This window comes from Biomphalaria glabrata, chromosome 8 (assembly GCF_947242115.1).
Source record: "Biomphalaria glabrata chromosome 8, xgBioGlab47.1, whole genome shotgun sequence".
NCBI classification, from domain to species: domain Eukaryota; kingdom Metazoa; phylum Mollusca; class Gastropoda; family Planorbidae; genus Biomphalaria; species Biomphalaria glabrata.
Genome location: NC_074718.1, coordinates 6,612,605 through 6,637,548, shown reverse-complemented (window position 1 = coordinate 6,637,548; position 24,944 = coordinate 6,612,605). Strand labels below are relative to the sequence as shown.

At 34.7% G+C, this 24,944-nt stretch overlaps 2 protein-coding genes and 1 long non-coding RNA gene across 5 annotated transcripts in view; 2 read left to right on the top strand and 1 right to left on the bottom strand.

Moving 5' to 3' along the window:
• Positions 1-24,944, top strand: part of LOC106061692 (probable protein phosphatase 2C T23F11.1) — a 61,854-nt gene that overhangs the window by 696 nt on the left and 36,214 nt on the right. The window contains exon 1 of one of the 2 annotated variants that reach the window (XM_013219894.2): positions 18,008-18,263. The exons of the other annotated variant lie outside the window; for it this stretch is intronic. The gene's annotated coding sequence lies outside the window, so the exon portion shown is untranslated. Of the gene's footprint in view, positions 1-18,007; positions 18,264-24,944 lie in introns of those variants that run through there. 2 annotated transcript variants of the gene reach the window in all.
• On the bottom strand, positions 1,936-10,880 carry LOC106059784 (small integral membrane protein 20-like). The gene is made up of 3 exons (XM_056037237.1): positions 10,712-10,880; positions 4,751-4,807; positions 1,936-3,153 (listed from the first exon to the last, which is right to left on the bottom strand). The coding sequence occupies exons 1-3, from the start codon at positions 10,827-10,829 to the stop codon at positions 3,110-3,112; spliced, it is 219 nt and encodes a 72-aa protein (XP_055893212.1). The 5' UTR covers positions 10,830-10,880; the 3' UTR covers positions 1,936-3,109.
• Positions 5,930-7,858, top strand: LOC129927611 (uncharacterized). 2 transcript variants are annotated; one of them, XR_008779200.1, is made up of 2 exons: positions 5,930-6,374; positions 7,706-7,858. It is a non-coding gene; the product is annotated as an uncharacterized LOC129927611 (long non-coding RNA). The 2 variants fall into 2 exon arrangements; XR_008779201.1 differs by having other exon boundaries at positions 5,930-6,426.

Here is a 24,944-nt window from a genome sequence, read left to right as displayed (position 1 = left end):
GAAAGATGGCATGGAATTGCAATGACTAAACTCGAGGTGTACAAGTAGGTTGAACAAGGTAAAAGTATGAAAAGGAGGGGCTTGTTAAGAGACCATCGATTTATCTTATTTATTGAAAAATATGCTTATAAAATATAAATGATACAAGTTGAGAATTCAACGCTGGAATGACACCTACAAAAGGTAGAGAACTCCATTTTATTTAATTTAAAAATAATACTGAGTTGTCGTTCTTAATGTCTCGTAATCCCAGTTACTGACGAAGCAAAGCATCCGAAAAAATCATGGTGATCAAAAAAAAAAAAAATCAAGTATGTATGTTAACAAAGAAATTAAAAACTAATTGTATGTTTTAGGACAAAGGCACAAAAGGATCTTAAGGAAGGATCTAAATGATTGCCACAAATTACACGACTCTCTATCGCCTTCTGTCACCTAAAATGCAAATAAACTACCAGCTATGAATTATTAGCATTACACCAAGGGCCATCACCCTGAAACGTTCCTTGGCTAATCTTAAGATCTATTGCTACTAAACCCAATTCTGTGGGGAAAAAAACAAACTAAGTATAGCCTGAAACGACTCCAAGTGAGAAAATATTCAATGGATTGGACAGCACTGGTTGCGTGGTGGCTGAGGGGTAAAGCGCTTGGCTTCTGAGCCGTAGGTCCTGGTTTTGAATCCTGATGAAGACTGGGATTTTTAAATTTTGGGATCCTTGGGCGCATCTGAGTCCATCCAGCTCTAATGGGTGCCTGACATTAGTTGAGGAAAAATAGAGGCGGTTGGTCGTTGTGCTGGTCACATGACATCCCCGTTAACCTTAGGCCAGAGAAACATGACTTTTACATCATCTGCTCTATAGACCACAAGGTCTGAAAGGGGGAAAAAACAGCAATGGAGAAATTTTTTTTTTATCTGCCACTTACATTGAAAGAAAGCTTGTATGCTAAAAGTAACATGATACTCATTTCTATTAAATATGAAAAATGTACACCGCGATGGCCCCAGGGCAATTAATTTATCTTTGAAAGTATATATAGATTCACTTGGTATTCTTGTTTTAGGGGTCAATAACTACACGTCATAAATTTTATGTGTTAGGACCATTTAGGAAATAGAGAAGCTAACCAAAAAAAAAAAACAGGATTATTAGGCTACAATATGGTTTTAACTTTTCATATAAACCTTGTCACGGTTGCAGAAAAGAGTGTGGGACAACATATTGCTAACTAACAGTACCAAAGCCTTAGTCTACCGGGCCTGTGTGTTGAGCACTTTGCTATACGGAAGTGAAACATGGTCAACCTACTCATGGCAGGATAAAAAAGCTGAATGTCTTCCACCTCCGATGCCTAAGGCGGCTCTTTAAAATAAGGTGGCAAGATAAGATAACCAATGAGGAAGTGCTACGAAGAGCAGGGTGCCAGGACATCCGCTGTGTCATCAGCAGCAGACGCCTTGGCTGGCTTGGCCACGTTCGTAGAATGCCAGTAGGTCGACTTCCACAAGACATTCTGTATGGCGATCTAATAGAAGGCAGGAGAGCCGCATACAGATGTATGCAAACGCGACATGAAGCTCTTCAAAATCGAGACTAGCAGCTGGGAAAAAGTAGCACTGGATAGATCCACATGGAGAGAGAGCATGAAGGAAGGGTCTAGGATTGCAGAAACCATGCACAACAGAAGGGTGAAAATGCAATGGCGCCTGCTGATTAAATATGCCCAACCTGCGATCGCAGCTGTGTATTAAGATTGGCCTCTTTAGTCACACAAGAAGTTGCAAAGGGAAAAGATTGTCTCTCGAGAAGTAAAATGCCACAGAAAACACAATTATAGAATAAAATAAAATCATTTTAAAGTTAAATAATGTTTTGTCTCATTCATAATAAAATGTTGAAATGAAAAATAAAAATAAAAACTCAATACAGCTTAAACATGATCTATGAAAATTTATTCCATTGCCAACTATTCAAAAACAAAAAAATACTAAATAAAATAAAATTCACAGTTAACTTACATTCAATGATATCTTATGATTCCTTAATATTTGTGTACTTCACTTGTTATTTCCATACCCTATACAAATATACTATTCCATTAAATGTTGAGATTTTCTTTTAACTACTAGGCATGAATGCAATGTTTGTAATGAGATTATGTTTATAGTCTCTGTGGTTAAACTTAGAATTGAGTCAAACTTGGGTAAATGTTAAACATAATCAGACTTTTTTTTCCCATATATAGGCCCTATATATATTACTACTAAACCTAGGCTAAATTTATGAAGTTAGTTAAACACTTTAAGAATGTATTCCTTTGTATGAGTATACTATACTATGATGATATACATATGTGAATATTATTAAATGAGTCATTAAGACATACTACATACAGCGCAACAAGAGTCATTTTAGTTACACAATTTCAATTAGGTCAACACTAGAGAAATATCATTCACACAATGAATAAACATACACACAATTAATCAAATTTATAATTTTCAATTCTATAAATTAAAAATAATAATAAACATAATATTAAATAATTTTTTTCAATGTTGTTTCTTTTTAACATTCATTAAATATTTTAAATATTTAAACAGCAAAATAAATTGAAGAAACTATTTTACACCTTTTTCATACCCAGTATGACATTGTTTTGGAGCAAAAAAAAAAAAAGACATTTTATGGCTAGACAGGGGAAACAAGCTAATAATCAGACTATGACTCGGTAAAAGCTGTAAACCTTCAGTTCAATTAAAACACAGATGCATTCACTGATTTTTATTTCATGATTGGTCAAACCATCGTTATCAAAATACATTATTTTTATATGTTGTTTTTATTCATTAAAAAGTACAATTTAACATTTTAACAGTCAAGTATCACAGTAAAATTAAGTGAATGTATAAATTTTTGCTGAATAGCATTGAGTTACTTGAGATATAATTACAAAATAAAAAATGAGATGTTGAACATTATGTAGCACAATCTTTTGTTGTTGTGTACTTTTAAGAGTTTGAAAACTTAGCTATCATAAAAAATGTCTTTACTAGCATGCTTCTTAAGAAAAAAAAGGTTAATACACAGAATTCTCCAGATTCTTAACTTTTCTTCCGATCAAAAGGGTCTGTCCATACTTTCATTCCTGGAAATATAAAAGCATTACATTAGAAAGTTAGCTGGGTAAATATTAATCCTTTTTGTATGTTTTTTTATTAAGAAAATGACAGTGCCATATTGCCTTAATTATGTCCAGATAGATGGGATGATGATGGCAAGGATATAATGGATCCCAGACTCAACCCAAGCAGCTTTGCCCAAGTCTCATTTTCAGAGTGATGATTGAGCGTTAAAAATAACTTTCAACCCACAAGAGTGAAATAACCACTAGTAAATTGTTCCAGGCTTGCTAATTAATTCAATTTAAAATTTTTAAATTGTAGGTGGCAAAATTCTGTTAAAATGACAAAAAACAAGCAAACTGCAAACAAATGAAATTTGCTGAACAAATGACTAACTTGGTGTTCAATTATTCTCTTAATCAAATGAAAACAAAAAGGTATCTAGGAAGAACTTAGGAATTTAGTTTAGCCAAAGATTGAGTGCAGTAAAATAAAGTCCTGGATAAATTAAACTGGTACTCGTATCTATGAAGAATATCAACTTTAAATTAAAACCACATTCTATAATGGGTATCTGGGAAAAGTAAAGGCGGTTGGTCACATGACACCCTTATTTAAAATTTACTTACTTTACTAGTGATCATGGGATTCTGTCTTTAAGTCCCATAATTTGAAATTCAGTGGTGAAGGTTACAACAAGTATAAAAACATTTCTAAGTTCTACTTAGCATCAGTACAATAAAAAGGACATACTTTTCTAGTAAAGTCTACAGAAATTATTTCAAAGCAAACAAATAGCTAAAAAAAAAAAAGTTGGCTTTACTTAGCAGGACCCTCACAGTTAGTCTGCTTTAAACATCAAATCTTAAACAAGAACTTTTAAATATTTTATTTCATGCACAACAATTAAAAATTGAACTCTAAAAACCTGATTTGTAGAATGAATATAAATGAATATAATAACACAGTAAAAAAAAACAAGGGATGTTGAACATTAAAATATCCAAATAAATCAGACTAATAAAAACAAAACAAACAACTAGTATAGTTGAGAAAAGAAGTAGACAGCCCTTTGTAAAACAATACTGCACATAAAAACAATGGTGACCACTCTTCATCCATCCATTACTAACTCATCCCCTTCATAAAAGCATCTGTGGGACCCCAACTTTTCCAGATGCACTATTTCAACAAAAGATATGCACATCAAGGTGTGAAACTCATTTATCTAGAAGGCATTCTCTTCTATTTTGAAGAGTGAGGATGGGAGCAGTATTTCACAAGCCTGCGCAAACCTGGTCATGACCTGCATATTTTGCCACACCTAATGCAGATAAGCTGTTCACCAAAGATCTTTTTAAGTTGTTTTTTTTTTTTCGGCATCTATGCCTGTTTTTGGCAAGGGTTTTTTTTTTGGTCTCAAATGTGTGTCCCATGACCATTGTGAGAGCTCTCCAGCTGTCTCTTTCAGTGGCACTCTGCTGCAGATGCTTAATACAACATATTCTTTTAAGCCCACCCACAAAAGATTGCTTTTGACATGTGGTAATTTTCCATATGCCACAAAGAAAATAGCAAATTCACATTCACAAGAGTGATATAGGAATTCTTCAAAATTACCTCCAGGCTGAATAGCTTCTCTGTCAATACCACGTCTGCCAATACTTTGCTCTTTCTCTGTTAATAAAAAAAATGTCAAATATTGTTAAGTTAGTTCAAAAAAGTATTCTGTTAAAAGACTTTTACTGCACATGTGTAACTGTTTTTGTTAATTATTTTTTTAAGCCTAATTCACAAAAAAAAAAAACAATTTATTTCTTTTATTACATTACCCTTCCGACACACACGCACAAGAGAAAACTACCTGTATTTATATTAATACCTGAGGGTGGTCTAGATTAGTTTATGGTAATCTTAAAGAGCTGATACCTGTGCTGCACTCTGGTTGAAACCCCTTATACAGAGTATGCACAAACATTTCTTAGACCCATCACTTGTAGTATTCTTGTCTGGCTGCATTAACGCCCCCACACACAATAAACATTTGCCTCTCCCCCAAGAACACAATTTTTGGTCCTTAAAAATTCAGTGAAACAGCCAACATTACAATGACATAGAATAATTTTTTGGGCATCCTCATTCCCAATCATAAACTTTTAGGCCAACCCACTTTTTTTTTTTTGCATCCCTCAATTGAAAGACCAGCAAAGCAGTCCACTATTTACTACAAAAATTTACAGAAATGAAATTCAATTTGTGACTGAAATAAAATCTGAAAATAATTTAAAATTTTAAAAAGTGTGATGCACACCCTTCTTTGAATCACCCTTTGCATCCTAGCCCCTGCTATACACACATTTTTTACCCATAAATTATAGAAGAACTGATAATAAATCATTGAAGCATCTTCCTGTGGAACAGTTTAAAAGAAAAAACAACTAAATTCTTACAAACTTTATTCCACTTTTTGCAAATTTTATTTTGGCCAAAGATGTAGATCTGGAGATGCACCTTATTTAGAATAAACTATATCCACTATCTGTATTATACCCCCCCTCCCCACCCTCCCAAAAAAGAGAAACATGCACACTTACACTTTTATTCACTGTCACCTGTGCCAATTATTTAAACTCAAATTAATTTTTGATTTTGATCTAGATCTAGTTATTTTAAAATTGTGCCACACATCATCATTAAAGACCAACTGAAGAGGTTTTTTTCGAAATTGAGATAGCGATTGATTTAGATAGTAGATAGCATCAAAGTTAGTTCCTAAAAATTTGAGATTTTAGGAAAGCGTATTTATATTAGAAAAAGTAATTTGAAAGTGTAAAAAATAACGAGATTTGAAAATCAGCTTCAATGGCCGAAACCGGAAGTGACGTATTGTAATGGACTGAGAAAATGTAAATAAAAATAGACATGGCTGGATACGTTATTGATAGCGATTCAGATGATAAATTTATCTAAATCTAGCTGTCCAACAATTTTAAATGATACTTATCATGGGATGCACCAAAATGCCATGAAGAGAACTCTTCTACTTTTTCAAAATATATTCTAGAGCAGACTATTGAATTAATATAATTATAGATAGATTATAATAATAGGACTACTAGTCACTAGATCACTAGCACTAGATCTCTCTACTACTCAGATCTAGACTCTAGAGTGACTCTAGACCTAGTCTACTCTAGTAGTAGTCTCTAGTATCATCAAGTACTAGTAGATCATCTAGGTCTAGGTATACTATACTTAGACTATACTAAGTCTAATAGTTATAACAAAACTAAATGGTTAGATCTATCTATACTATATTATTTTCTATATCTCTAATTCTAGCTAGGCCTTCTAACACTTTTACTAGTCACTCACTAGATCTAGAGTTTATAAATACTTGACTTGTATTATTGTACTAATTGTAGTAATACTACTTACTAGTAGTACTAGTAATACTAATAGTTTACAAACTAGTAGATTTAACTAATTAAGTAGATCTAGAGTAATCTAGACTAGCCTCTATGTTAAGCCTAAGCCCAGTCGCCAACATTTTTTGGTAATAGTTTGTAATAGTAAGACCTAGTGAGTAGTGTCCTAGCAATAGCATAAAGATTATTCATAGATATAAATATAATATTATAATAATCAAGGACTAAACCTAAAGCCTAAGCTAAATCTATATAGAATATATTTATACTCTTTACTAGCCCTTACTATACTTATTAATAAGGCTAAACTTTAGATCTAAAAAAATAATAAGTCATCATTTATATTGGTAATATAAAATACAGATTTTTACTAAACACATGTGACATTTCTTTAAGTCTTAAACTTAAACAGGGCCGGTCCTAACGATTGCGGGGCCCTATGTGAAACTGATTGCGCGGGGCCTAGTCTGGGTGGGAATAAGGATAATAAGTGAAAATTAAGATTTCGTATTTAAAAAAAATTCGACTTTGAATTTTATTAAATCTTTACTAAGTACAAGATTACGATCAAATTCAAATTAACTTTACTTTACGAACTTTGTAACCTATGGCATATTAAAATGCCAGTCACTCTATTAAAGTAAATAAAGTATGGAAACTTCTGATTAAAGTGAAAATTTGCCTGATTATTACATTTTAGTACATGAAAGCTGACAATGTCTTATTTCGTTTATCGCGCGTAGGATTAGCGTTTTCGGAATGAATGACACCCACAATTTTGTCTATTTTTCAGGAGATTTTTATGAGATTTCCAGGTTTTATATATACCGATATATATATATATATATTGCAATTTAACTATTACACCTAGAATTAGCACGAAGCCTATGAAAGTGCAGGGCCCACTGCGACCGCATAGGTTGCAGTGGCTTAAGACCGGCCCTGGTCTTACATATATTAGATTGCCTAGACCTAGAGTAGAGTAATTTATTATTATTAAGAACAATAAGAGTTAGATGTTGATGTTAGATCAGATAATCAGTATAACATATATAATATATATATATATATAACCACTAGTTCTATATATGTATACATAATTAAGTATAAATGTTAATAAATAAATTTTTTAAAATCTATTTTACAGAAAACATATATGACATGTGGCATACAGACAAGTTTACTAGATGGATCTTTCATCATTTTGGAAATACAATATTCCCTGTGAAACAAATCACAGAAACATTCTACAATTTTATTTTATATAATAAATACCAATAAATGTAAATACAAAATCACATTTTAATAGAGTTCTTCATTATACACACAACATTATTTTAGTATGTTCCTTTTCACTTGCTAGGTTTAGACAAAGTTTCGAATCAGGATTTAATATTATTAAGTCATAGCCCAAAACTCCAGCAGGATGTTAGTTAATGGCAGTGGTCAATGTTTGAACCTGAGACCACACAACTTTCGGAATGCAAACCACACAACTTTCTGAGTTTCGAAACCTATTCAAATTTTGATCATTTTTATGTTAATGCAGATCTGAATGTCCATTGCAATGATGACTTGATCTGTAAAGGGGTTACATTTTTTAAAAATAAGTTGGATCTCATTCTTCGAATGATGCTATTTATTAGAAATTGCAAGGTGGAATACATATTAGAGGCCAAAAGAAAATCCACTGATGAGGGAAGACGTAGACGTCGTAAAGAACATTTAAATTGACCACCAGCTGAATATGGTTATGTCTTCGCTGGACGCGGCAAAATATCTAGTTAGCAGCTGGGGCTGCGTAGCCATGGAAAATACTGCATTTCTCATTAATCTTTCGGCTCGACTGCCAGCCTTATTTATTAAACACTTTAAATTATGAATAGCTCTGCATTTTTTAATAACAATAAAAAATATATATATATTCAGTGATTAACTGGCAATAATTGGGTTACTAAAATTTAATAAAATGAGTTGCATAATTACATCAACAGTAGCCTATATGCATTACTTAACATTATATTGATACTATAATTTATTTTCCACTTCCCTGACTTCCCAGAGAAAAAAAAAAACGACAACTCCTTCTCCAGTAGGATAATCTCTTTCATTTATAGTCTAAACACAATTTAAAACTTTGTTACCTACAGTTACAGATTAACTTGCTAACTTAACTATCTAATAATCTAATGATTCTATTCCAATCAACAAATGAGTCAAGCGTGAGATAAATGAAAACTCTTAAATTTTTAGATATATATTTATAGAACTATGTAAGTATATAGGCCCGAATATACGGTATGAATATATTTAAATAAGAGTGTAATAAAATCCATATTTCGTATATTAATAATATTATAGAATTGGTAGATCTAGGTCTAATTTTTGCCTTATAGATTAGTTTTTAGAAATTTAGATCTAGTACTTTTTTTACTAGTAGATCTAAATCAGACTACTTTTAAGTCTAAGTTAAGGTTTAAGTTAAAGCTATTTGCCTAGTGTTGTACGGGGTTGTGACTCTAGATTCAAACTAAATATAATCGTATACTACAATAACTACAATGACTACATTGAATGAGCTCAACATTCACATTGTAATAATTGTTTTTTTCCCACATTGGGCCTATTTAGGGACGACTATAGGTTAATAATCACTAAGTGTATAGATAGAGTATATAATTTTAAACTTTGTTTTTCTAGATCTAGGCCCAGCACCTCGATCGGATCAGTCTAAATAGATAGGTCTTATCTCTAAATATCCAATACTACTACTAGATCTAGACTTCATCTAATTGGATTTAGATCTAAATTTAGGTCTACTTCGTACATCATTAATGATCTGAGAAAAGAACTCTGCTCTTGATCAAAAGCAGTAGATCTAGAACTAGAATAAGCCTGAAGCAGTAACATAAGCCATAAATTGCGTAACTTGACTAAAACGAAACATGTGAACTGAGGCTCGCGGTACTGCGTGGGGTGAAACGCTGTTCGCTTGACTAGATCAAGAATAAGCCGACAAACAGTAGATCTAACATGCAAAGCCATAAATTGCGTGATTTGACCTAATTTCCCCAACTCTAACATCCACTTTTTATAAATTGGCGTTTTAGTCGCCTTTGTTTTTAAAAACTAGCATTCCTGTAAAAAGGAATAGGGAAATACGCTAAGCCATAAACTGAAAAATTTGACCTAATTTCCCTTAAACTACGTCATCGACCTTGGTTGTCTGGGAAATACTGATCTCGAATGGCTTCGAGATTGTGAAATTTAATAGTCCCTAAAACTCACAATAAATTGCTTATATCTAAATAATTACAAAGAATATATGTCTAAAATTTCGTATGTATGTTTTTTTAAGCATTATGAATCTAAAAAAAAGTATAACACCGGTTTCCGCGTCTGACCCCAAAACCTCTTCAGTTGGTCTTTAACTACAGTCATTTACATTTCAAAATGGAGTTATTTCATACAGATGTTCCACATTCTTTGTAAAAGTGCATTTGATAATCACAATGATATAAGGATAATCTCTCACATTCCCTCTCACGAGCCCCTCCTGCCCAAAGCTTACAGGTTAAGGGGCCAGTTACTCGCGAGTTGATATTTCTTAATATAACACTTACAATGGTAAATGACTATCCTGATTTCTGTGACTATTAATAGTATCATTCATAGGAAAAAGAGACATAGATCTAGAGCTAGTCTAAATCTAGGCAGATTATCGTTATCATGAAATGAATACATGTACATAGTACATGTCGTGTAACATGATTTATAGATAGTAGATTAATCTAGAAATTCTAGAATGATCAGAATACTCAGCAGAATGAGAATAGTATTGTATTGATCTAATCAATTCTAATCCAGGAATTTAATCCTAATCTAATATTAAAAATATATCATCTACTACTAGGTCTACCTACTCAGACGTACTGATCTCACTCTAGAATAGACTGACTCTATACATATCAATAATAATAGTAATAATAATAATATCATAGATTATGAATATGATAGAGTCTCTTCTCTAGACTAGAGTCTAGAGTATTTGAGACTGGAGTTGAGACACTTGTCGACTATTTCAAAGAATCAAAGTATTTCTATTCTAAGATTCTATTTTGGTACACTCTAGACCTAGAGTAAATCTACTTACTCCAAGGTGCTGGATTCAAGTACGGTGATATTATTATTGGGTAGCTGGCAGCAACAATGCCACCTACAAATGTTGCAATAACCATGATTGATCTGAAGTTTTCTCTTATAGAATTCATTTTTGTAAAATTTATATAAAGTTTGTTTACATGACCTTAAAATAGAGTGGCCTCCCCTTGGAAAAATTAAAAAATTGCCATACAGACTTCATAAAAAAAAAAAAATTAGCGAAATCTTAAAATTAGATCTAAACATCTATAAAATAAACGGAGGTATATCAATCATAAATTTAGATATATGTTTTGAAAGTCGAACTTTTTTCTTCTTATTATTATTGAAAAAAGACAAGCAAATATATTGAACAAAGCATCTACTTCTATGAATTATATGTGCATTATTAGTTGTCGTGTTTTCTTTTTGAAAAGTGTTGAATGAATGTAAAAATAAAAATGAAAGTACACATTTTGTAACTAGAATATTGTTTATAAAATCATGAATTGGTATAGAAGTTAACGCTGGCTTTTTTTTCTTTCTTATAAAATACATCCATATTCATATTTAAATCTAGATGTATGTGTTTAATTTCCACTATTCACGTACCTGGCAATTTGTCGCTCAGGTTTATTATATAGATTGTCTCGAACAGGGCTTTCAAGGCTTGGGTATTTTTTCCAAATCTGAGGGGTTTGTTTCAAACTTAAAAAGCTTGTGGTTTCCAGCCAGATCTTGTTGTTTTTTTAACGCTCGCGTTTGCGCTTTTTAATGTATCCCTTTAAGACCTAACTCTCTCTCTCTCTCTCTCTCTCTCTCTCTCTCTCTCTATATATATATATATATATATATATATATATATATATATATATATATATATATATATATATATATATATATATATATATATATATATATATATATATATAAAATCTCACAAATCAATCAATCACCTTCACCTATCTCTTAGTCTGCTGAAACGTCTTTCTCCATTCCTCTCTGTTGTTTTCCCATCGCTTTCTCTGTCTACTTCTTCTCCTTTTTCCTGGAACTGTTCCCTGAAGGAAGGTCTTTGCAAGCGCCGATGACTTTGTAATATGGCCTTAGAATTTTAATTAGCGTTTTTTTTTTTTTAACGGTAGTTAACACTGGTAGTTGACGCTACCAACGTTGAATAATTTCATCGGAGCGTGGAAAATAATTACGGAGAAAAAAGTTAATCCCGTTTTATTACATCCACGTAACGGAGGTGGGGGCGACCAGTTTTTTTCTTGAGCCAGACGCAAGTTGCCCGTAGAGAATAGAAGAGTATGAAAAGTCAGATAGCCCATAAAAATGTTGTGAAGCATAATTTCTAAGAGAAAACGACTTTTATGTCAAAAACTTGACCTTTTTTTTTTTCAAATCAGATGAGTTTGAGATCAAGTCAGAAAGAGGAGAAACGTAATGAAACGCATTGTTGATTTTAAAATTATCGGAGAATGTGATATTTGTTCTCGAGGTAACAAAATGGTGGCGTCTTACACCCTGGATGACAAACAGAAGACCATTATATTACACTGTACCGGTCCACAGGTCACAGAAGTATGTGGCCTGTTCTCGTACAAAGAAGAAGAGGACTCTGTGCCCAGATATATTATTGTAAAAACTACTGGATTACTGAAACCCCAGAGACAATGACGTAGTGGAAATTTGTTTTTATTTGCCTACCTGTACCCAATTCAAATCCTTCTTAACAAAACTAAAGTCTCAAGGCCAGCAAATGTTGCTTCTAGGATCAAGATAGGATGATTCAAAACACATTTTTTTTTTCTACAGCGAAAACAGGAAAAACTCCTGTGGTTCTCAGAACTGTCTCATAAAAGAAACATGAAGATATACAGGACCTTTGAGCAATCAGTGTCGAAGAAAACAGAAAAGAACTTTAAGCTCACATAGACGAAATGGAAGCTGCAACAACCCAACTATGCCGATTTTACGGACGCAATCACGCTTTCATCAAAATGGCTTGTCCGACTTGGGAACAGACATGCAATCGATGTAGAGAAACAAAAATAACACTTCACAAGGAAGTGCTACGGAACAAGGGGAAGCTCAAATCTGCAAAGGCATCAGGATTTGAACCAGAGTGGCTAAACACAATCAAAACATTCAATTCGAAAAAAGACATGCTCACGGCTGAACTCGTGGTGAATGGTCAAAGAGTGTTCAGTTAGACATAGTAGCTGAAGTCAACATCATTTGTAAAAAAAAAAATGTCAAGAGATGTTAAGATGTGAAGACCTCACAAACACAAGTAATGTGCAACAGAACAGAAACCGGAAGACGTTTCTGACTTACTACTGACAAAAAGGACTGGGAAAACAATTGATCAATGGCCTTTGCTCGGAAATCTGTTCAGAGGACGAAGTTGCGGCCGAGGAACCCAGTGGACCGCGATCCTCATCTTCAATTCCAACACCACAGCGGCCTGCCATTAAGCCCAGCGCCTGCCTTGATGATACTCGCCCGTTGGCGCTCGAAACAGAGCCGATCGTAAGAAGGAGTATGTGAGAAAGAGATACGCCTATGTGGCACAAGAACTACGACGTGTGGAATGGTGACGACCCCTCAATTTTTTTTTTATATTTATTTATACGGAGGCGCGTTGGCTGAGTGATAAAACGCTTGGTTTCCGAACCTGAGGTCATGTGGGATTTTTAATTTCGGCGTCTTTAGGGCGCCTCTGATTCCACTCAAAGCTAATGGGTACCTGACATTAGGTGGGGAAATTAAAAGCAGTCTGTCGTTGGGCTTGCCACATGACACCCTCGATAACCCTGGGCCATAGAAATAGATGACCTTTACATCATCTGCCCTATAGATCGCATGGTCTAAAAGGGGAACTTATATATATATATATATTATTTTATGTTATGTTATCTTATTTATATATTTGATATTATTGCAACTTCTTGTGTGACTAAAGAAGCCAATCCTTGTAGTGTATGGCATCTGCAATCCGAGCCTTTTCCTTTATTCTCTCTCTCCGTGTAGATCTATCCAGTGCTACTTTTTCCCAGCTGCCAGTTTCGATTTTGAAGAGCTTCATGTCGCGTTTGCATACATTCGTTTATATATGTTAGTAGTAAAGGCCTATCGCGTGTGTACATATTTCATCGCCGATCAAGTATTTTAGTGTGTTATCTTATTGGGGAGAAAGAAACATGTTTACAGTAAAATGATTCTTTTGTTATGTCGTTATGTTTGTATTGATTCGGTAAACATGTTCGTTGATAGAAAGGGAACGGTGTTGATATATCTATTATTTGAGTTATGTTTTGTTGTCGATTTAAGTAAAGTTCCCTAAGTTGTGAACTGCAGTAGTTCCACCAGATGGCGCCATGTGGAAACGTTAAAGACATAGAGAGACAAACAAAGAAACAGACAGAGAGAGAGAGAGAGACAGAGAGAGATACAGACACACACACACACATGGAGACAGAGAGAGAAAGACAAAGAGAGAGCAAGACAGAGAGAGAGACATACACACACAGAGACAGAGAGATACATTGTCAGAGAGAGAGAAATAAGAATGACTATATTAGATCGTATATATTTGAAGTAATTAGTTACATACAGTGCCGGAGATAAGTTAATAGAATCCCTGGGCAGGATTTGTGTGGAGGCCTTAACAATGTTCAGGATTCTCATTATAAATGCACTAAATAATATGAATTAATATAAAATCATGTCATCCATTTGTCAAGAGAGAGCAGTATTTATAATTGTTATCTTATCTCCACCATTTTCTTGCATTAAAAAGGTCTATGCATATTTTGGTAAAAATTGTAAAGGACCCTTTTGGGGCGAGACCCCGCTTAGCTGCACAGTTTTGAATTGTAGCAAATCAGGCTTTCTGTGTGTGGGTTGGATTATAACCTATATAACCTATATATGAGATATTTTGTTTTACAATTTCATTTTTATCTATGCTTTAAAAAAAAATCTTCATATCTCCCCCCCTCCCGTTATCTATCTTTTTAAGTGAAACTTAGACCAACGTAGACATCCATGTCTTATTCAGACTTATTTACAAAGCTTATATCAACTCGCTCTGTCAGGTAAAACGTTTGTACACGATATTTCTCCCACACCCAATCTCTGATTAAGCTGAAATTTCGCACCATTATTTCTTTCACGTGACAACACAAAAATCAATTTTAAATAATAGCCTATTAGTTAATTCACTATTGGTAATTAATTATTTTGTTTGGTATCGAACAAGGGAAAGAAATTCCACTTGACTGATGTGGTGGTAAAAGTTAAATAAGTCCCCTTTAAACTATGTAAAAAGAAAAAGGTGGCCGCTTTAAAAATTGAAAAAAAACATTAGATAACTATAAAAAAAAACACTTATATGTTCGTAAGCACTTCCCTGGCACAGTGGACAGTATGTTGGATTGAGGAGACTTAAAAAGGCTTGAGTCCTGGAGTTGGAATTCAGGTTGATCCACAGCATGAAATTGCGTTAAACAAAAACAAAATATTTCTAATCGCGCAGATTTGTTATTGTTAGTCAAGATAGGCCTAAGTGTTTCCCAAACTGTGTTCCGCGGAACCCTAGTGTTCCTAAAAGCCTGAAAATGTGTTCCAAGAACTACTGGAATAATCACTAGTAATCAAAGTGTTTCGCTAAATACTGAGAATGTGCAAATTGTTCCATTAAGCAAAACGTTTAGGAAGCAACTGGTCTAGATCCACTGGCGGATCCAGAACTTTGGAGGGGGGGGCGATTTTTTCCAAACACTAACCCTAACGCCCAGTAAACCCTAACCCTATGCATAAACGTGCGTACATCATATATATATAATGAGAATAAAATAAGACAGTGTTTCTCAATCTTCGGCGAAAAAAAATGAAAAGAAAACAGACATGTTGAGGCTTTTCTCTTGCAAGCTTGGGGTATGGAGAGCGCTGCAAGCTTCCTCAGTGGGGTTCGGGGCGAAGCCCCGACGCCAAAAGCGTTTTCTTGCATTTTTCACTGCAGAAACGCATTCTCCTGACATCTACAGGAAACACAAACTCTGTCTGGAAAGGGGAAGGGCGGTAGAATGATTGCATTTTGCATTAAAGAATATGGGTTGGGCGACTCGATATAAGAATTTACTTTATATCATATATTTAAATTATATTAGTGACAGATTTTTTTTTTAATTTTGTAATTTTCTACTATAATACGAAAAGAAAAAGTATTGGTTTGTCCGATAGGGGGAAGGTGAATTCCACCTGTTTATATTAGATAGATATTCGACTAATTTTGTTCACATAGGCCTACTATGATTTCTCCATAAAAGTAGAACCGCCCCCCCCCCCACTCAAAAGGTTTAGATGGGAAGGGCAGTAGAGGTATTCGCTCCCCCCCCCCCTACCAATCGGCCAACAGGTGAACGACGTAATATAGGCTAAAGACCGGTTAAAATACCAATAACAAGTTTTAATCATAGAGATATTTAACTGATTCTGTTAGCAAGCAAATAAATAGGACCGCCCCCCCCCACTCGAAAGTTTATGGTGGGAGGGGGGCGAATTGGTGCCATCGCCCCCTCCCGACCCTACCAAATTGGCCAACTTACTAGAAGGGGGGATAAATAATCTAAAAACATGTTGAAATATAAATAATTAGTATATATTATTAACATATTATTAACATAAGTAATAAATTCGTATACAAATTGTGTGAATTCTATACTAAAATTCGTCCGCCCCCCCCCTTCGGGGATGGGGGTCGGCTGAGTGGGGGGGGGGGGGGCGATCGCCCCTACCGCCCCCCCCCCGGATCCGCCAGTGTCTAGATCTAATAGTTATTTTATTACACGACTGATTCATACTATTTAATACAACTGCGCTTAATTTAAGCTTTTTTTTTAAATTCATTTTAAATATTTTTCTTTCATTTATTAGTAAGACGAGGAAGCGAATCCAGTTCTTAAATTTTAAGCACAAAACTCTTTAACTACGTAACATATCCTACATGTACTTATAAAAAATTACCCATCTTAGGGGTGGGGGGCAATGGGTGACGATTAATGTGTGGACGCCATCGGTCAACACCAAGGTTGTGATGTCAAACTGGCTAAATAACTTTCCGAATTGTAATATTCATATCTTTCCGCTCGCTTCTAAAAAAAAAAAGGATTTGTACCTATGAGGTAGGACGTAGGGTATTTCATTTTTTTAAAATTAGGCCTACAAATGTATTTTTGCCTATCCGTTTTTATGCCTGTCAAGTGTCAAGTGATATATGCACCAGGGCCGGCCTTAGATATAGGCAAACTAAGCAGCCGCCTATGGCCTCCGATTGGTGGGGGGCCTCGCAAAAGACTTTAAAACAACTTTTGTAGAGTAGAAATAGTGAAAAGTGACCATATTTGTTGTTGGACTACGCTAGATTATAAATAAATTGCGTAACTTTATTTTTTCGCTGTTTATTTTATTTTTTCTATTTCATTCGGGGCCACAAAATTCACATCACCTGGGGCCGGCCCTGTATGTGTCCCAATATGCCGGCTCAATGGTTCTGTGTTGGAAACCTGCCCGGGCTCTCCCCTGACGTTCTAATAATCACAATAATCTTCTTTATAAAGAAACGTCTGGAAGCGGTTATGTACTAGAAAGTAGAAGCATAATTATCTTTACAAGACTGCTACCCAACATTTGATTTTATTTTAATATTGGTGGCGGGGTTGAGGCATTTTTCTGATTACACCATTAAATAATCTACACCTTCCTAGATTTCTAAAATACTAATGTGATTTTTTTTAATGTGGTCACGGCTAGATAGAGATGAGCTGCATGCACATTGCGGCTATCTTCATTGCCGTGAATGTGTTTCGTGGGTGAATGTTGTTTGAATTTTTCATCCATATTGTTTTTGTTACGTAGTTACGCTGAGGTTGTCAATTGTAGTCAAACTGAATTTCCATTTGATTGGATCAATAAAATTATCTTATCTTATCAAATCAGTTAATTGTTTTAATTTTATGATCTATCACAGTCTAGCTAGATTTCTACTAATTGGAATAAAATATATTAATGAATTTAGTGATGCCTACTTCTCCTGTTATTCAAAGACTAGATATACAATTTAATCTTTTATAAAATATCCTTTTCCTCAGCTTTTATAAACACAAAGTTTTTAAAGAGCTTACTTTATTTTGTTCCTTTCTTTGGTAATTGTTTTTTAAATTTTTTTTGGTTGATTTGTTAGAATCTTGGTTTATTTTTTACTCTATTCTTGGTATTTCTAAAAAATAAAATCCTATAGGCAGCCTTGTACTTGAGTAAACAGATCGTCTTTAACAACATAATGTTTTCATTTTCCACTATCGGATTATTTAATCAAGATAAATTCTGTCAAGATTGTTGATATTGTTTTATTTTTTTAAAATTACTTTTTGGATCTTATCTAGATTTAGATCTAGATGTAGATTTAGTATAATCTAGATTAATTAATTAGACATTAGTGAGAGAGGAGAAGTATATAATATTTAACGATACATTTTGATTTTCATTAGGAGGAGGTAAGTAAAATAAAACTTGACACTTTGGTATCATCATTATTATTAGATCTATCATGATTATGATAATCATTGAGTAATCAAAATAACTTTCTCATCTATATATTCATTTAAGTCTAGATTTATATCTAGAATTTAGATGTACTTAGATCTAGTTATTCTAGTAAGCTCTTATAATCCAAACACCTCATCAAATTCTCATTCACTCACACTGAACTCTGAACACATCGCTTTTTCATTTCTTGTAATCATGTAATGCATTGGTTTTTATGTTTGGTGGTGCAAAAATTAACTTTTTAGCACTGCACATGACCAATTTTAGGTTTGTTGCTATATTTGTGTTCCATTTCCCCTAAAAGCAGATGACAGTTTTTAAGATTCTCTGCAGTCATGTATGTAAAACTTTTGTTGTTTTGACATCCCATGGCAACTCACATCCATATAAATATAAGGGATGAGGGCTAGATTATGAACCTGTTTAATCGATGGCTGATGGGCATATCAAAATAAGCTTCCATTCATCTATAGAAAGACATTCCAATCACCCTTAAAAACTTTTAGCTGTTAAAAGGAGTGTTCTGCGAATAATATTGAATTTAACTCATTCTTGTTCTCTGAACATGGCAAAATCGTAATTAGAAATATTATTGGGATAAATAACTCTATGATTTGTTCAATGAATAAACATGATCTAGATCAAGATATCTAAAGAACATGTATAATTTATGAATGAAAGAAAAATGTGTGGGCTGCTAATTTGAAGCCAGGTTAGTGAGGTATAATATACACTAAGGCATGTAGTGTCACAGCCTATTACTATTAAACAGGGAGTGGGGGAGGGGGTGAGTATCATGAAAAGAATTATAAGGGTCTATGGGAGAGTGGGTTAACATGCAACAAAACGAACATAAAAATTATGAAAACATAAAGAGGGTCCATGGCAGGGAATTAAGAGAGAGAGAGAGAATAATTTTTATATACATGTAGTTGAAAATATCATGTTTATTAAATTATAATATTTAATGTATAGATCTATATAGAAGATTTATCTCTGTCTGTTTCTACATAAAGATTATATTAGCATATAACTAAACTATAAATGAAATATATATATATATATAATTATAATATATATAGAGAGATATAGATAGAAAGAGATCTTTGTGTTGACTTATTAGCATCCTTTTAAAAAATCTCTTCTTTTTTTTGGGTGTTATTTGATTTTTATTTTAAATCTATCTTTTACAATGATATTATACACATGCTGCCCCCAATTCCTTTTTTTTTAATGCGGCCCTCTATAGGAAAATGTTGCCCACCCCTGATCTAGAGTTAGAATTTAAATTTAGTTGTTTACAAAGATGTATCACGAATAGGATGGGTTGATGATGTAGAGGAATATCTACAACAGGTGAGATCTGAATGTCAAGATGTGTTGAGCATGCCAGGGTTCTATGTGGTAGTGTAGTGCCACTGCCTGGGATGGATGTTTCCAAAAAAAAAGATATCAATAATATCATCAATAGATTTATTAGACTAAAATATCTGCCTTTTCAGCACAACATAGTTTGGGAAAGACACTGTAAAGGCCTACTATTTGGATATATTGAAGGTGGTTGTAGAGGTAGGATTATAAGAAGATTATGTACAGGCTCTGTGGCTGATTGGTAAAGCTTCTGAACCAGGGGGTCCCCGTTTGAATCCTGGTGAAGACTGGGATTTTTTAAATTTGGGATCTATAGGGTGCTTCTGAGTCCACCCAGCTGACATTAGTTGGCGAAAAGTAACTTTTAGGCAATTGGTCATTGAGTTGGCCACATGACAACCTTGTTAACCATGGGCCACAGAAACAGATGACCTTTACATCATCTGCCCTATAGATCACAAAGTCTGAAAGTGGAACTTAACTTTTACTGTAGATCGCAAGGTCTGAAATGGGAACTTATACTTTATGTTGAGAAATAAAATTAAATTTTAAGAAAAAAAAATCATTTTACTTTTAAATCAGAAACTTTTCATACCACCAATGTCTTAGTTTATTAAACAGAATCCACATTTTTTGAATTACCTATTTCACAAAAATTTTGTGGCCACTGTAAATGAACCAAATGGTCTCAATTTAGAATCCTTGTGAAAACTAGGTCTTTAAACTTCAGGATTTCTTATAGTCCCATGGGTCCACCCAACTCTAATGGGTACCTGACAAACTTTGGGTAAGTACAATCGGTTGGTTGTTGCACTGGCCACATGATACCCTCATAAACTGTGGGCCATAGAAACAGATCATCTTTACATTATCTGCACCAATGAATATATATATGGAAGCATGCTGCATTTTAACTTTTATGTTGTTGTTTTTTTATTAAAAAATTAAAATTTGTACTAACACATTTCAAACACCATTCATTAGGTATTTTTGTAAAATACTCATAAAAAAATTATACACACAACTTCTAAACTGAAAAGTATGAATGGAAAAGTACTCAACGCTCAATTAAGAGATGGATAACTAAGAGATTATGGATACCTAAGATATGGATAACAACGGTATCCTGGCCCAGCATGACTTGAAGGCTGTTTTCCCATCACTTTGTTTTTGTCTCTCCTTGTGGATCTTTTGATATGATGGTTGGAAGGCCATCATGGAACCATATTGTCATGGTGATTCTGTTTTGGGGTCTGTCTTGGCACTTTTAAACTAGGGTCACCTAAAAGTCAGAAGTAGAAAGAAAAATTCTACAACTGTTTGTGGAAAGCCCCAATACAAGAGGCATGCACAGGCCATTGCAGATGCTGGTTATTGTTAAAGTGAAATACAATTGAGTTATTTATAAATGGACCATATTTACTTTTAAAAGACAAAATTGTTACACAATCTCAAGATAAAAAGTATTATCATGGAGCTATGTGGGCAGCATAGTATATCAGGCAAGATTATGAAAATCTAGCTAGCCCAGATCTAAATAAGAATGTACTTCTTCTAGCCAGCTTTTTTTGCTGCTGAGCTGTGAGCTCGTTTGGAGACTGTGTCTCCCTTCTTATTTCAAACAATAACACATCAGGGCAGCGTGTGGCTTATGCAGTTGTAGTCTCAACATTTTAATACATCCTCGGTCTCTAGCTTTTGGAAGCTGGCAGATGTCCCATTAAAAAAAAATCGCATGTGTATTTTTTATTTTATAATATTATATATAGCATAGATAGATCTTCAGGCATCCAAGTAATTAGCATTACACACTTAAAGGCAGGGTAAAAATGGCCAGTGACATTAATGTTTCAGAAAAGGCACTGCTAGACAGGGCGCACAAAACGTTTAGTTCATGTTACTGTCTGCATCGATTTCCCTCCAATATGACCGCGCCCATCATTTCCCCTTAGCCACCCGCACTGGACGATAATCCGGACATTAATAACCGGCGGCTCTGATCACTTTATAACTCTGACCGGTTGGTTCTGGGGCTAATGCAGTGATGCACCTAGAGTGATGTTCTATACGTTAGCACATATCTGGCGTAATGTATGGTGTACATTACGTTCTATGTTTTCAGGGCTGACTATTTTATTGAATACATTTTTCTTGTGACTTTCTTTTCTTTTCAGTTCGGATTACGGATATAGACTCATTTTTACTGGCTAATTCTTAAAAACTTCTTCCTGGGGCTCATTCACGTTATATCCGGAAATTATCTAAAAACAACAAGAATAAAAACTTCTGTACTGATCTTGAAAATGTTTACTGTTGCATTTCAGGTTTAGAATCTTTGTTCTGTCTCTGGGTCAGAGCTATGTAAGGTTCACATTTTGTTTTTTCTGGAAATTAGTTTCAAATGAGGTCAAACTACGTCACACGTTTACTGACCATGGTTGACCGCCTTGCTCATCTTCCTTATTCTCTCACACGGCATGGACCGAAGTTGACTTATTGACTATTTCAAATGGGTCAGTTTGACACCTTCAACTTCTAATCTATAACATTGGGCTGGCGTATGTTTTTAAAAGCGTTTCACCTATGTTATTGTTTATTCAATATTCTATTGTTTCCATTTGTTTGATTATCTTTAAAGAGGCTAACAATCTTAGATACGCCCGCTGAAAATTACGCTTCATCTATGTTTACATCGGAGGTGAGGTAGCTGTGTGGTAAAACGCTTGGCTTCGGAACCTAGAGGTCCCCGCGATCGAATCCTGGTGAAGACATGGATTTCTTTTATTTCTTGAGCTTTCGGGCGCCTCTGATTCAAATGGGTACCCGATATTGGTTGAGGAAGAGTAAAGGTAGTTGGTCGTTGTGCTGGCCACTATGACACCCTCGCTTACCGTTGGTCATAGAAACAGATCTGCCCCATAGACCGCAAGGTCTGAAAGGAGAGTTTTACTTTTCATGTTACATCGTAACTCGTATCCCGGTCTATTATAATGTACAGATGTAATTCAACTATAGCTTTTAAGTAAATATATCTTAGTAAAATGTTTTACATGTTTCGGATGTTCCTTCAGAGTTGAAGATAATTACTTCCTAGTCCAAACCTCCCGCAGGACGACGGGGGATGGGAGCGGGCAGGGTTTGAACCCGGGACCATCGATAAATCTGAACGACAGTCCAGCGTGCAAACCGCACGACCAGGCAGCCATCCTATCTATATATCTAATGTACAGATTTAATTCAGCTATAGCTTTTAAGTATATATATATCTAGTTTATGTAGTGGACTCGTTTAGTAGACGCACGCTCTATTGTATGTGCTGATATCATCCTACTCACTGTGTGTGTGTGTGTGTGTCATTGGATTGAAGAACGTGTTAATGTGGTGTGTGAGTGGTTCAGGGAGAGAGAGACACACACACCAGGAAGAAATCGAGTGTCCCTTCAAGTTGATCAGGGTGAAATGGCTACTTTTCCTCGGCCGAATTAGTGACCTAGATTTCTCTTCCTCCTCTTGCCCCCCGTGCTCTTTGGTGAAGTTGCTTTGATGTGTCGTCTGAAGTGAAGTGTGCTAACACACTACACGCAGCTTTCATAGAACGTAGACCATACATATATATTTATATATATGAATCTCTGCATTACATTTCGTATCAATGACGGAGCACTAGCTTATTTCAACCAGACGTGGGACATGTTTTAAAAAATCAATAGTAACTACGAGTTGACAGGCAAGACCTCGCGCTCGTGGGTGTCACAATGGTGTCAAATGGGGCACGTGTCATTGGAACCTCATTGAAGTTGTATCATGGTGTCGGGTTTCCGTCACTGTCATGGGGAGTCCCTCCAGCATTCAGTTCTTTCAATTGAAAGCGATGGTGCCGTATACAAATTACATGTGATAAATCGCCCCGGTCTAGTGTACGCATTGTGTTTCGGGATTAGGACGGAAGGAAAACGTTGAGAAATGAATCAGAATCGGCCATCAACACCACACGCCATTCAAATATTTCCTGAATTTTGATTATTTCCAATTTTTCCTTCATTCTCTGCCCAGTCTAATGTTGGCGATCCCTTAATGATCAGTTTTCAGCGACCTCTGTAGAACAAAGTGCTGTCTGTCCAAACGTCCTTCGCGTGTAGATCTAAAAAAGAAAAAAGGTTGTTGAGAATCTGATTTGACCATTGTATGCATCGTGATACAAATAGATGTAGGTGCCACGATTCTTTTTGGAAGCAATATACAAAGTGCTTTTCCACACAAATACACCATTCGTTAAAACAAAGCAACATAATTTCGTGTGTACACTACTGGTACTGTCTACGTAGTGACCAGGTTTGGCAGTTGTTAAGTGTTAAGTGAGTGTAGGGCCTAATTATATAATATATATTTATATTAGTAGATACATCAGTAACTTAGAAAATTCGAAACAGTGTATTTAATTTTTAAAACTAGCAATGGATATTGTTTTCACTTACAAATGAATCACTGTTTTAAAACGAGATTTAATAAGCAGTTTTTATTGATTTGCAAGTTTGTGTGTAATAACGTAATGAGTGGGACTCACCCACGCTGGCCACCCACGAGTTCCACAATCTTTTCACTTTTTTAATTATTCTTTTTTTTATTATTATTATTATTTCATTAGTTTTCAGATCACTCCTTTTTATTTCTCTTAATTTTCATGATCAATTCCAAATTAAATGTAATTCAAAGGTGTATAACTAGCACACCACGCACGTGACATTTTCGACTGTGGAATGGTGTTTTGTAACCCTAAAGTGGTCATTTTGTACCAAGTTCTCGGTTTAAAAACTTGACACATCATTATATTACATTAGTAGAAGACTAACCGTAAGTCAATCATATCACGTATAAAAGTGATTTCAACAGTAGAAAATGGTTCATTGCGATTAAACACTCCCCCCCCCCCCCCCCGGTCCCTAAAGACACATAATGTTATTAATGTAGTATATAGATCTCCATTTTCTACTAAATCACATAAGTGGCATTGAGAACTCGAAGTCTCTCCCAGAGACATACTGGTTCCCACGTGACAAGTACGTTGACACAGTCACACAAAAACCTACACAAAAAGGAAGTGGAATGGTTGGTAGAGACAAATTGCTCAAAGATTTCATTCAGGAACATTGTAGACATGGTTCTAATACGTTTAGTAAAAAGTGGTGGATGTATTGGGGGGGGGGAATTTGAATATCCCCTCCGAACCCCCACTTGAAGGGTCCCCCAAATGAGTGCTC

Coding starts and splice junctions, on each gene's coding strand:
- LOC106059784 (XM_056037237.1), bottom strand. CDS start 10,829: ATGAATTCTATAAGAGAAAACTTCAGATCAATCATGGTTATTGCAACA. Junction 4,808..10,711: donor CTTGAATCCAGCACCTTGGA/GTAAGTAGATTT, acceptor TTTTATTAACAG/AGAAAGAGCAAAGTATTGGC. Junction 3,154..4,750: donor AGAAGCTATTCAGCCTGGAG/GTAATTTTGAAG, acceptor TTATATTTCCAG/GAATGAAAGTATGGACAGAC.